At 40.0% G+C, this 14,641-nt stretch overlaps 1 protein-coding gene across 10 annotated transcripts in view; it reads left to right on the forward strand.

Annotated features, from left to right (window-relative positions):
• The window catches only part of LOC134481033 (immunoglobulin lambda-1 light chain-like), a 357,250-nt gene that overhangs the window by 279,258 nt on the left and 63,351 nt on the right, over positions 1–14,641 (forward strand). The window contains exons 1-2 of one of the 10 annotated variants that reach the window (XM_063270877.1): positions 4,917–5,030; positions 5,139–5,436. The exons of the other annotated variants lie outside the window; for them this stretch is intronic. Of the exons in view, the coding sequence (XP_063126947.1) occupies positions 4,985–5,030; positions 5,139–5,436 (344 nt within the window). The 5' untranslated portion in view covers positions 4,917–4,984. Of the gene's footprint in view, positions 1–4,916; positions 5,031–5,138; positions 5,437–14,641 lie in introns of those variants that run through there. 10 annotated transcript variants of the gene reach the window in all.

Here is a 14,641-nt window from a genome sequence, read left to right on the forward strand (position 1 = left end):
ACGTGCTCCACTATGTTCATAGCAGCCTTATTTATAATATCCAGAAGCTGGAAAGAACCCAGATGCCCCTCAACAGAGGAATGGATACAGAAAATGTGGTACATCTACGCAATGGAATATTACTCAGCTATCAAAAACAATGACTTTATGAAATTCGTAGGCAAATGGTTGGAACTGGAAAATATCATCCTGAGTGAGGTAACCCAATCACAGAAAAACACACATGGTATGCACTCATTGATAAGTGGCTATTAGCCCAAATGCTTGTATTACCCTAGATGCCTAGAACACATGAAACTCAAGACAGATGATCAAAATGTGAATGCTTCCCTCCTTCTTTAAAAGGGGAACCAGAATACCCTTGGCAGGGAATAGAGAGGCAAAGATTAAAACAAAGACAGAAGGAACACCCATTCAGAGCCTGCCCCACATATGGCCCATACATATACAGCCACCCAATTAGGCAAGATGGATGAAGCAAAGAAGTGCAGGCTGACAGGAGCCAGATGTAGATCTCTCTTGACAGACACAGCCAGAATACAGCAAATACATAGGCGAATGCCAGCAGCAAACCACTGAACTGAGAACAGGACCCCCGTTGAAGGAATCAGAGAAAGAACTGGAAAGTTTGATGGGGCTCGAGACCCCATAATAACAACAATGCCAAGCAACCAGAGCTTCCAGGGACTAAGCTACTACCTAAAGACTATACATGGACTGACCCTGGACTCTGACCTCATAGGTAGCATTGAATATTCTAGTAAGATCACCAGTATAAGGGGAAGCCCTGGGTCCTGCTAAGACTGAACCCCCAGTGAACGTGATTGTTGGGGGGAGGGTAGTAATGGGGGGGAGGATGGGGAGGTGAATACCCATAAAGAAAGGGAGGGGTAGGGGATAGGGGGATGTTGGCCCGTAAATCGGGAAAGGGAATAACAGTCGAAATGTAAATAAGAAATACTCAAGTTAATAAAAAAAAAGAAAATTCTCAAAATATTGTGAAAATTCCAACACTACAAATGAAAAGCTCTCTTTTGAGTTGTCACCTATGATTCCCAAAAGATTCCGTAAATACACAGCTAATTGCTATTGCCCTTGGTTAGACTACAGAGGTGTAAGACTATGACTGAGGACATTACGCACTGCAAAACAGGTTCCAGAGGCTGCAGAGGTTCCAAGCTAGCACTGATCTAACTTCCCCTTCTCTGATGCAAAAATGCATGATCCAACCACAAGTTGACATGCAGACTTTCAAAGGAGTGATACGACCAACAGTCTGATGCAGCTATGACACTAATGAACTACATCAAGTCCAGCATGTCACAATAACCTTTAGGATGCAGTAGTGTTACATATACATTGAGAGTAACCAATACTTCTCTAATGTCATTTCAAAACTATTTAATAAATGCCATGTATTGGAAACAGGACTAAGAACTCAGCGCTTGTGAATTGTTGTTGGAGGAGAATATACAGCCACAAATTTACTAACCCAACATAATCCTTAACAACAATCTATACCTGCAGATGAATGTAAATTTCTCCCCTCATCAAGGAAACTTATCTTTACAACAGGGAGAGACCACTAAAAAATGTCACGGTCAGTCGAAATACAGAGTCGTGGAATGCACTCCTAGTGGCAACATCAATAAATGACTTCCTCACTTAAAGTTCAAAGAACATTATGGAAGGAAATTTAGACAGATTATAAGATAAGTATATCAGAAAAATTGATGTGAAACTGTGTCTCCTAGTAATATCAAAAAATCCTCCCATAGAGTATCAACAACATGATATCATAAATGTGATCTGAACAAGAACAATATCAGTAGATGTGCCAAAATGTATGGAAAATAACCCATGAGAACCTGAATACTACAAAGAGAAATATTGGCAACTAAAGATAGTTGGGAGCATGAGAGGTGGTCTTTCCAAGTAAAGAGCACAACAACTAATTGTTCAGCCAAATTTTAACCTCTAAGAAATGCATATATCGTTAGCAATATACAAATTAAACAAGTTATACTGAGGGATATATTTGTATTTATAAATATGCAGGTAATAACAATTAGCAAAAGAAGAAGAGTAAGAAGAAGAGGGAGATGAAGTTGAAGGAGATCAGAGAGTATTATCTGGGAGTATTTGGAGGGAGAAAAGGAAGAAACTAAATGAAACAAAACGGCAACATTAAATACACTAAAAATATTTTATAAATATATGTGTAAGTGTAGCAATAATTACAAGAGAGGTCATCAATTTGAGGAGTCAGGGAAATTAGATGTTAAGGGGGAAGAAATTGAGGTAAAGTTATATAAATATTGTCCTTGTGTGTACTATTCACAAAAATTAATAAATAAAATTGAAATGCCTATTACATGAAAATCCATTGATTTGTTATTGTTATGCTTACAAGCAGCTAAAGAAACAAAAAATAACTCATTATTTGAACAAAAATTGCAATTAAAATGACCATTCAATTTGTCATAAATTTATTCATTATTCCTCATTAAAACTATGGATGCGTCTTCTGAATTCTATGGCCACAGTTAAATTATTCCCTCTTCAGTGTTGGTGAACTTGAAAGGCAGTCCTGGCCTGGATCATGGACGCACATTAATAGTAGTCTTCAGTCCAACTCACTTGTCTAACTGACACAAACCCTTGGGACTATAAGTCAGAACTGGGTTCCTTTAATGACTGTCTAAAAGGCAGACATCTGGAGTACCCACACCACTGCCTGCAGACCTCAGAATCTGTTTCCTTTCTCCTGGAGCATGCAGCTTTACAGGTGCTTATACCATCCTCTACCCCAAGTTTCTAGGTCTTTTCAGGACTCTGAGACTGAAGTATGCTACAGTAAAAAAAAAGAAGCAACCATTATACTAGGCTTAAAAGACCTAGATTTGGTAGGGGGACCTGGAAGCCCCTGGAAGGTATTTGTTCTTTGAGAATCCAGGGATAGGAATTCAAAGAGAGTATGTTTTCTCTTTGGTAGGAGCAGGCCTCCTTACATAGCAAAATAGGGAAATACTGGTTTTATGAAAAGACAGATGTGGAATTCCTGGCTGAACAATGAAATATATGATATAACAACGATAGTAACAGATGTAAATGATGGTGTTATTTGGACGCAACAATTGTTGACAAGTTCTCTTTGAGATGTCTCTAACTTTACCTTAAACAACTTAAGATCGAGAATTGATTCATGTATTTACATTCAGGTAATTTTCTAATTCATATTTTTAATTCAGTTATAGTTGAAGTTCCTTCTACTAAACAAGTGGCAAAACACAGCACCACAGAGATTAGTTCCTGATTGTCCCACCCCTGATTGTCCACACACCTCCTTGAACAATGTGAATAGCTCCTCACTGTCCTGTACTAAACATGCCAGTGCGGGTACACCTGGTAGAGTCAAACTGGAATCCCTCCCCCTTCTCCCCACACTGTTAACTCTTGTGTGTTGTGGTCAACTGACACAGAAGTTCCTGCTATGAGGCCTAACGTCAGCAGGGGGTGATAGACCTGCAATAAAGACAAGCCAGGGTTCTCTGTAGATGGCAACCCTGGAGCTCAAAGACACTTCAAACCAGAGAATCTATTCCATGATCTGAACTGTAGTGCTTAAATTGGATCAGATTTATATTATAAACCCAAAGAATCCTGGCAGATATATGGGAAACAGCAAAGAAATGTATGAGAATAGCCTGGTCCCAGCAACCATCCTAGGCAACCTTCTACATGGAGTCCCTGGAGATTCACCCTGATGTTTGAGTACTCTAGAAAGATACTCAGTGTGAGAGCATGGGATCCCTGTGCTTTTTACAGAAAATGGCTGCTTATGATTTTTCCTATTCTATAATCAGTCCAACAGTTTCTTGCTTTCCACCTGCCTGAGCATTTTTTTATTATTATTAACTTGAGTATTTCTTATTTACATTTCAAATGTTATTTCCTTTCCCGGTTTCTGGGCAAGCATCCCCCTAATCCCTCCTCTCCCCTTCTTTATGGGTGTTCCCCTCCCCACTTTCCCCCCATTGCCGCCCTCCCCGCAACAATCACGTTCACTGGGGGTTCAGTCTTAGCAGGAACAAGGGCTTCCCCTTCAACTGGTGATCTTACTAGGATATTCATTGCTATCTATGACGTCAGAGTCCAGGGTCAGTCCATGTATAGTCTTTAGATAGTGGCTTAGTCCCTGGAAGCTCTGGTTGCTTGGCATTGTTTTTCATAAGGGGTCTCGAGCCCCTTCAAGAGCATTCTCTTTAAATCTCAACCACTATTCCATTTCCACTTCTACAAACATCTTATGGCAGGCTGCAGCACTTGTGCTCACATGTAGTCTTAGACCAGGATAGGGTCACTATCTGCTCCAGAATGAGCCTCTTTAGAATCTGAAGAAAGGTGTGAATTCTCATACTGCTTCAGGTCACATCTCTGATACAGAGTATTTCCCTGAGTCAAACACAAGTCCTTTCCATCTGAACAAAGTCTATACAACTCTACCCGAAGGACCTTCACAGAACAAAGAGAAACTGAAAGGTATTTATTGAGTAGGCCTGCTGAAACAGATTCTCAATGTGTGCCTTAAAATAGATCATGTTAACATTGAAAAAAAAAAGGACAAAATGAATCCCCATGAGACTTAGTACTCTACTTTGGTAGTGGGGGCATCATATGTGGAAGCAGTCACAGTATCTGAAGTAAAAAAAAAAGACTGTAAAGAGTCTACAAAAGTGTCTGATTATATACTTACCTAGCAACATGCTCTATAAGAAAAGAATTAGGCAATACCCTAATGAAAAAGGACACTGTTCTAGTACAGTTCACACCTCCCTAACCCTCCTTGTGGAGCAGTATGGATGGAATAAATTTGCATAAGTACCTATTACCTCCTCAAAAGACTATAGATGCTATAAAAGAAGCCTGCAGAGAACCAGTTGGGCAGTGATTGTAGAACACTGAGCTCAGAGGCATCTTCATCATGTCCTGGACCTCTCTTCTTCTACCTCTTCTCTCTCTGTATGCAGGTAAATTTCTCAGCCCAGACCTCAAGTTCACCCTAGATTTTGAATTCAGGCAGAAGTCTATAGGATGAGTCTTTATGCATTGACCTCTCTTTGTGCTCTTTCTTACAGGTTCTGTGACCAGCTATGAGCTGATCCAACCACCTTCAGCATCAGTCACTCTGGGAAACACTGTCTCAATCACTTGTTCTGGAGATGAATTACCAAAAAGATATGCTTATTGGTATCAACAAAAGCCAGACAAGTCCATTGTGAGAGTGATATACAAAGATAGTGAGCGGCCCTCAGGCATCTCTGACCGGTTCTCGGGGTCCAGCTCTGGGACAACAGCCACTCTCACAATCCGTGACACCCAGGCTGAGGATGAGGCTGATTATTACTGTCACTCGACATATAGTGATGATAAACTTCCACAGTGATTTAGACATATGGGGAAGTGACTCACAAACACGTTGTCTATAACTTGTATGGTCTTTCTTTAGCCACAGGTGGACCATAGACCAACCTATAAACATATCTGTGCCTACTTTATCTACATATGAGATTTCTAAGCTAAGCTTTCCTTCAAGTTCTCCAGGAGATTACATAGTGAGTGGATTGCACAGGTTTTGGATAAACTGATATAATATTTATTTAGTTAAAGAATAATAAGGGAAAGGTGACATGAGTGAAGAGAAAGGTGAATGAGATATCCATCAAGTTCCATTTCCTTATTTGTATGTGTGAGCCTACATTAAGCAAGTGCTATAAATTACTTCCTTTGGGAGCTCAACTAGGCATTGCTTCTGAAATCCTAGGATGTTATGGCAGACCAGTATGTTGAACAGAGGATTCTAGAATAGTAGATGTAAAGGGTTCTCAATCAAATTAAAAACATCCAATGAAGAGGTTCTTTTTAGTGATATGAGCAGTTATGACCAGCTACGAGCCATCTCTGCAACATGGTCTTCACAAACAATCTTTCTCCAATGATTTCTTGTAGAAAGTAGAAGTCAAGATTGTATCAATAACTCAGTTTAGGGTAGCATCACAAATGATCTTATGTGCTTACTTTTCTTCTTCCACCTGTCTCATCATAATTGTGTGAGATACATGTGGCTCAATTTTTCTCTTTTAATTTTATTCAAGAAAACAAATATGAAGATAATTAAGATCAGGGAATGTGAAGATACTTTCTATCCAGAAGAATTTCTTTTTTTTTTCCTTTTTTTCTTAATTAACTTGAGTATTTCTTATTTACATTTCGAATGTTAATCCCTTTCACAGTTTCCTGGCCAACATCTCCCTAACCCTTCCACTTCCCCTTCTATATGGGTGTTCCCCTATCTATCCTCCCCCCATTACACTCTCCCCCCAACAATCACGTTCACTGGGGGTTCAGTCTTAGCAGGACCAAGAGCTTCCCCTTCCACTGCTACTCTTACCAGGCTATTCATTGCTACCTATGAGTTTAGAGTCCAAGGACAGCCCATGTATAGTCTTTGTGTAGTGGCTTAGTCCTGGAAGCTCTGGTTGGTTGGCATTCTTGTTCATATGGGGTCTCAAGTCCCTCAAGATCTTCGAGTCCTTTCTCTGATTCCTTCAACAGGGGACCCGTTCTCAGTTCAGTGGTTTGCTGCTGGCATTCGCCTATGTATTTGCTGTATTCTGGCTGTGTCTCTCAGGAAAGATCTACATCCAGTTCCTGTCAGCCTGCACTATTTTGCTTCATCCATCTTATCTGGTTTGGTGGCTTTATATGTGTGGGCCACGAGTGGGGCAGGCTCTGAATGGGTGTTCCTTCTGCCTCTGTTCTAAACTTTGCCTCCCTATTCCCTGCCAAGGGTATTCTTGTTCCCCTTTTAAAAAAGGAGTGAAGCATTCGCATTTTGGTCATCCTTCTTGAGTTTCATATGTTCTGTGCATCTAGGGTAATTCAAGCATTTGGGCTAATAGGCATTTATAAATGAGTGCATACCATGTATGTTTTTCTGCAACTGTGTTACCTCACACAGGATGACATTTTCATCCATTTGTTTATGAATTTCATAAAGTCATTGTTTTTGATACCTGAGTAATATTCCATTGTGTAGATGTACCACATTTTCTGTATCCATTTCTCTGTTGAAGGGCATTTGGGTTCTTTCCAGCTTCTGGCTATTATAAATAAGGCTGCTATGAACATAGTAGAGCATGTGTCTTTGTTATATGTTGGGGCATCTTTTGGGTATATGCCCAAGAGAGGTATAGCTGGGTCCTCAGGTAGTTCAATGTCCAATTTTCTGAGGAACCTCCAGACTGATTTCAAGAACAGTTGTACCAGTCTAAAATCCCACCAACAATGGGGGAGTGTTACTCTTTCTCCACATCCTTGCCAGCATTTGCTGTCACCTGAGTTATTGAACTTAGCCATTCTCGCTGGTGTGAGGTGAAATCTCAGGGTTGTTTTGATTTGCATTTCCCTTATGACTAAAGATGTTGAAAATTTCTTTAGGTGTTTCTCAGTCATTCGGCATTCCTCAGCTGTGAATTATTTGTTTGGCTCTGAACCCCATTTTTTTAATATTTTTTTTCTTTATTAACTTCAATATTTCTTAACTTGGATTGTTTTTCCCTTCCCCTGTTTCTGGGCCAACATCCCCCTAACCCCTCCACCTCCCCTTCTCGATGGGTGTTCCCCTCCCCATCTTCCCCCATTAGAGCCCTCCCCCAACAATCACATTCACTGGGGTGAACTCCATTTTTTAATAGGGTTATTTGTCTCCCTGCGGTCTAACTTCTTGAGTTCTTTGTATATTTTGGATATAAGCCCTCTATCCATTGTAGAATTGGTAAAGATCTTTTCCCAATCTGTTGGTTGCCATTTTGTCCTAACCAGAGTGTCCTTTGCTTTACAGAAGCTTTGCAGTTTTATGAGATCCCATTTGTCGATTCTTGATCTTAGAGCATAAGCCATTGGTGCTTTGTTCAGGAAATTTTCTCCAGCGCCCATGTGTTCGAGATGTTTCCCCACTTTTTCTTCTATTAGGTTGAGTGTATCTGGTTTGATGTGGAGGTCCTTGATCCACTTGAACTTAAGCTTTGTGCAGGGTGATAAGCATGGAAAGATCTGCATTCTTCTACATGTTGCCCTCCAGTTCAACCAGCACCATTTGCTGAAAATGCTATCTTTTTTCCATTGGATGGTTTTGGCTCCTTTGTCAAAATTCAAGTACCCATATGTGTGTGGGTTCATTTCTGGGTCTTCAATTCTCTTGCATTGGTCTATCTGTCTGTCTCTGTATCAATATCATGCAGTTATTATCACTATTGCTCTGTAATACTGCTTGAGTTCCAGGATACTGATTCCCCCTGAAGTCCTTTTATTGTTGAGGATAGTTTTAGCTATCCTGGGTTTTTTGTTATTCCAGATGAATTTGCAAATTGTTCTATCTAACTCTTTGAAGAATTGGATTGGTATTTTGATGGGGATTGCATTGAATCTGTAGATCGCTTTTGGTAAAATGGCCATTTTTACTATGTTAATCCTGCCAAAGCATGAGCATGGGGGATCTTTCCATCTTCTGAGGTCTTCTTCAATTTCTTTCTTCAGTGTCTTGAATTTCTTATTGTACAGATCTTTTACTTGCTTGGTTAAAGTCACACCGAGGTACTCTATATTATTTGGGACTATTTTGAAGGGTGTCATTTCCCTAATTTCTTTCTCTGCTTGTTTCTCTTTTCTGTAGAGGAAGGCTACTGATTTTTTGAGTTAATTTTATACACAGCCACTTTGTGAAGTTGTTTATCAGCTTTAGTAGTTCTCTGGTGGAACTTTTGGGATCACTTAAATATACTATCATACCATCTGCAAATAGTGATATTTTGACCTCTTCTTTTCCAATCTGTACCACCTTGATCTCCTTTTGTTGTCTGATTGCTATGGCTAGAACTTCAAGAACTATATTGAATAAGTAGCGGGAGAGTGGGCAGCCTTGTCTAGTCCCTGATATTAGTGGGATTGCTTCAAGTTTCTCTCCATTTAGTTTAATGTTAGCAACTGGTTTGCTGTATATGGCTTTTACTATGTTTAGGTATGGGCCTTGAATTCCTATTCTTTACAGGACTTTTATCATGAAGGGGTGTTGAATTTTGTCAAATGCTTTCTCAGCATCTAATGAAATGATCATGTGGTTTTGTTCTTTCAGTTTGTTTATATAAGGGATCACGTTGATGGTTTTCCGTATATTAAACCATCCCTGCATGCCTGGGATGAAGCCTACTTGTTCATGGTGGATAATTGTTTTGATGTGCTCTTGGATTCGGTTTGCCAGAATTTTATTGAGTATTTTTGCGTCGATATTCATAAGGGAAATTGGTCTGAAGTTCTCTTTCTTTGTTCGGTCTTTGTGTGGGTTAGGTATAAGAGTAATGGTGGCTTCATAGAAGGAATTTGGTAGTGTTCCATCTGTTTCAATTTTTGGAATGGTTTGGATAGTATTGGTATGAGGTCTTCTATGAAGGTTTGATAGAATTCTGCACTAAACCCTTCTGGACCTGGGCTCTTTTTAGTTGTGAGACCTTTAATGACTGCTTCTGTTTCGTTAGGAATTATGGGGTTGTTTAAATGGTTTACCTGTTCCTGACATAACTTCAGTACCTGGTATCTGTCTAGGAAATTGTCCATTTCCTGCAGATTTTCAGGTTTTGTTGAATATAGGCTTTTGTAGTCAGATCTGATGTTTTTTGAATTTCCTCTGAATCTGTAGTTATGTCTCCCTTTTCATTTCTGATTTTGTTAATTTGGACAAACTCTTTGTGTCCTCTCATTATTCTGGCTAAGGGTTTATCTATCTTGTTGATTTTCTCAAAGAACCAACTTTTGGTTCTGTTGATTCTTTGTATACTCCTTTTTGTTTCTACTTGGTTGATTTCGGCTCTGAGTTTGGTTATTTCCTGCATTCTACTCCTCCTGGGTGTATTTGCTTCTTTTTGTTCTAGAACTTTTAGGTGTGCTGTCAAGCTGGTGAAATACACTCTCTCCTATTTCTTTCTGCAGACACTCGGAGCTCTGAGTTTTCCTCTTAGCACACCTTTCATTGGGTCCCAGAAGTTTCGGTATGTTGTACCTACATTCTCAATAAATTCTAAGAAGTCTTTAATTTCTTTATTTCTTCCTTGACCAGGTTATTGTTGAGTAGAGCTTTGTTCAACTTCCATCTATATGTGGCCGTTCTTCCCTTATTGTTATTGAAGATCAACTTTAGGCCGTGGTGGTGTGATAGGACGCATGGGATTATTTCTATCTTTCTGTAACTGCTGAGGCCTGTTTTTTTTTACCAATTATAGGGTCAATTTTTGGAGAAAGTAACATTATGTGCTGAGAATAATGTATATCCTTTGCTTTAGGATAGAATGTTCTATAAATGTCTGTTAAGTCCTTTTGGTTCATGACTTCTCTTAGTCTGTCTACATCTCTGTTTAATTTCTGTATCCATGATCTGTCCACTGATGAGAGTGGGGTGTTGAAGTCTCCTTCTATTATTGTGTGAGGTGCAATGTGTGCTTTGAGCTTTAGTAAGGTTTCTTTTATGTATGTAGGTGCCCTTGTATTTGGAGCATAGATATTTAGGATTGAGAGTTCATCTTGGTGGATTTTTCCGTTGATGAATATGAAGTGTCCTTCCTTATTTTTTTTGGTGAATTTTAGTTGAAAATTGATTTTATTTGATATTAGAATGGTTATTCCAGCTTGCTTCTTCCGACCATTTGCTTGGAAAGTTGTTTTCCAGCCTTTCACTCTGAGGTAGAATCTATCTTTGTCTCTGAGGTGTGTTTCCTGTAGGCAGCAGAAAGCAGGGTCCTCATTGAGTATCCAGTTTGTTAATCTATGTCTTTTTATTGGGGAGTTGAGACCATTGATGTTGAGTATATTAAGGAATAGTGATTATTGTTTCCTGTTATATTGATATTTGGATGTGAGGTTGTGTTTGTGTGTTTTTCTTCTCTTTGTTTTGTTGCCAAGACAATTAGTTTCTTGCTTTTTCTAGGGTATAGCTTGGCTCCTTATGTTGGGCTTTACCATTTTTTATCCTTTGTAGCTCCGGATTTGGAGAAATATATTGTGTAAATTTGGTTTTGTCATGGAATATCTTGGTTTCTCCATCTATGTTAATTGAGAGTTTTGCAGGATACAGTAACCTGGGCTGGCATTCGTGTTCTCTTAGGGTCTGTATGACATCAGTCCAGGATCTTCTGTCTTTCATAGACTCTGGCGAGAAGTCTGCTGTAATTCTGATAGGTCTGCCTTTATATGTTACTTGACCTTTTCCCATACTGGTTTTAATATTTTTTCTTTATTTTGTGCATTTGGTGTTTTGACTATTATGTGAGGGGAGGAGTTTCTTTTCTGGTCCAATCTATTTGGAGTTCTGTAGGCTTCTTGTATGCTTATGGGTATCTCTTTCTTTAGGTTAGGGAAGTTTTCTTCTATGATTTTGTTGAAGATATTTACTGGTCCTTTGAGCTGGGAGTCTTCACTCTCTTTGATAAGCGATTATCCTTAGGTTTGATCTTCTCATTGAGTCCTGGATTTCCTGTATGATTTGGACTAGTAGCTTTTTCTGTTTTACATTATCTTTGACAGTTGTGTTGATGATTTCTATGGAATCTTCTGCTCCTGAAATTCTCTCTTCTATCTCTTGTACTCTGTTGGTGATGCTTGTATCTACGGCTCCTTGTCTCTTCTTTTGGTTTTCTATATCCAGGGTTGTTTCCCTGTGTTCTTTATTGATTGCTTCTATTTCCATTTTTAATTCCTTCAACTGTTTGATTGTGTTCTCCTGGAATTCTTTCAGGGATTTTTGTGATTCCTCTCTATAGGCTTCTACTTGTGTATTTATGTTTTCCTGTGTTTCTCTAAGGGAGTTCTTCATGTCTTTCTTGAAGTCCTCCAGCATCATGATCAAATATGACTTTAAATCTACATCTTGGTTTTCTGGTGTGTTTGGATATTCCATGTTTGCTTTGGTGGGAGAATTGGGCACCAATGATGTCATGTAGTCTTGGTTTCTGTTGCTTGGGTTCCTGCACTTGCCTCTCGCCATCAGATTATCTCCAGTGTTACTTTGTTCTGCTATTTCTGACAGTCGCTAGACTGTCCTATAAGCCAGTGTGTCAGGAATGCTGTAGAGCTGTTTTCCTGTTTTCTTTCAGCCAGTTATGGGAACAGAGTGTTCTGCTTTCGGGCATGTAGTTTTTCCTGTCTACAGGTCTTCATCTGTTCCTGTGGGCCTGTGTCCTGAGTTCACCAGGCAGGTCACTTGGAGCAGAACAGTTGGTCTTACCTGTGGTCCCAAGGCTCACGTTTGCTCATGGGGTGTTGATTATGAGCTCTCCACGAGGGCAGCAACCAGGAGGACCTGTGCCACCCTTTCTGGGAGCCCCCCGTGCACCAGGGTCCCAGATGGCGTTTGGTGTTTTCCTCTGGAGACAGAAATGTAGGCAGAATGTAGTCTCTTCTGGCTTCCCAGGCATGTCTGCCTCTCTGAAGGTTTAGCTCTCCCTCCCACGGGATTTGGGTACAGAGAACTGTTGATCCGGTCCCCTTAGGTTCGGTGGTGTCTTGGGCACAGGGGACCTGCAGCTCCAGTGCCCCTATCTACTGGTTCCCAGAGGCCGTATACATTTTCCTCTTGGACCAGGGATGTGGGCAGGGGTGAGCAGTATTGGTGGTCTCTTCTGCTCTGCAGTCTCAGGAGTGCCCACCTGTCTGGGCAGTGTGCTCTCTCTCCCACGGTGTTTGGGAGCAGTGAGCTGTGGGCAGTGATCAACGAGCCAAAGAATTTCTACCCATCAAAATCCCAACACAGCTATTAAAGGACATAGAAAGAGCAATTCTTGAATTTATTTGGACAGGCAAATATCCAGAATTATGAAAAGAAATCTTTTTAATACATGAACAGCTGGGGGAATCATCATCCCTGACCTCAAGCTCTACTAGAGACCAATAGTGATTAAAAACTGCATGGTATTGGTACAGAGACAGACAGAATGATAAATGGAATATAATTAAAAACCCAGAAATAAAACCACACACTCACACTTGATCTTTGACAAAGAAGCCAAAAATATACAATGTAAAAAAGAAAGCACCTTCGATAAATGGGACTGGTCTAGATGGCTATTTTTATGTAGAAAAATGAAAGTAGAGCCACATTTTTCACCATGCACAAATATCAAGACTAAGTGGATCAAAGACCTCAGCATAAAACCAGATACACTCAATCTGATAGAAGAGAAAGTGGGAAAGAGCACTGAACTCATTGGCTCAGGGAAATTTTTCTAAACAAAATTCCAATGGCTTATGCTTTAAGACCAAGAATTGACAAATGGGACCTCATGAAATTGCAAAGCTTTTGTGTGGCAAAGGACACTTTCAATAGGATGTCATTTAACAAGAATGGATACAGAAAACGTAATACATTTACACAACAGAGTACTACTCATCTATTAAAAACAATGACTGCATAGAATTCTTAGGTAAATGGATAGAACTAGAAAATATCATCCTGAGTAAGGTAACCCAGTCACAAAAGAACACCCATAGTATGCATTCATTTATAAGTGGATATGAGCCCAAAAGCATGGAATACCTAAGAAAAAATTCACAAATCATATGAATATCAATATGAAGGAATACAAAATACTCACAGGAGGAAATGAAGGGACAAAGAGTGGATGAGGGACTGAAGAAAAGGTCATCCAGAGACTGACCCATCTGTTGATCCATCCCATAAACATCCACCAAACCTAGTCACTATTGCTGATGACAAAAAGTGCTTGCTGACAGATATGGGTGTCTCGTGAGAGGCTGTGCCAGAGCCCTACTGATACAGATGAGGATGTTTGCACCTAACCATTTGATTGACCAAGGGGATCCCAATGGAAGAGTTAGAGAAAAGACTGAAGGAGCTGAAGGGGTTTGCAACACCATTGAAGAACAACAATGTTAATCAACCAGAACCCACCAGAGCTTCCAACCAATGAGTGCACATGGAGGGACCCATGACTCCAGCCACATATTTAGCAGAGGATGGCATTGTCCAACATCAATAGGAGAAAAAGGCCTTTTTCATGGTAAGGCTTCTTTCACCAACTTAGAGTGATGCCAGGGTGTTGAGGTTGCAGTGGGTGGGTGGCTGTGGGTACATCCTAATAGAAGCATGTGGAGAATGGAGCAGGTATAAAAGAGGGGGAGAGGGGTATAACATTTGAAATGCAAATACATAAAATACCCAGGAAAAATAAAATTTAAAAAAGAAAGGAAAAAATTATACTTCAACACAAAAAAACAAAATGGGGAACATCAAGAAAGCTGACATCATTTAATCAGTTTTCTTTGCTTTTTTATTTTTTATTAGATATATTTCTTTGCTTAAAATTTAAACATTATTTCCCTTCCTGGTTTGCTGCCATAAGTGCACATTCCCTCTCGTCACCCTCCCCCATATGGGTATTTCCCCTATGTATCCCCATTATTGACCCCCCCATATTACCCTGCACTGGGGGTTCCAATCTTGGCAGAACCAAGCACTTCCCCTTCCACTGGTGCCCAACAAGGCCATTATCTGCTACATATGCAGTTGGAGCCCGGG

This window comes from Rattus norvegicus, chromosome 11 (genome assembly GCF_036323735.1).
Source record: "Rattus norvegicus strain BN/NHsdMcwi chromosome 11, GRCr8, whole genome shotgun sequence".
Taxonomy (NCBI): Eukaryota; Metazoa; Chordata; class Mammalia; order Rodentia; family Muridae; genus Rattus; species Rattus norvegicus.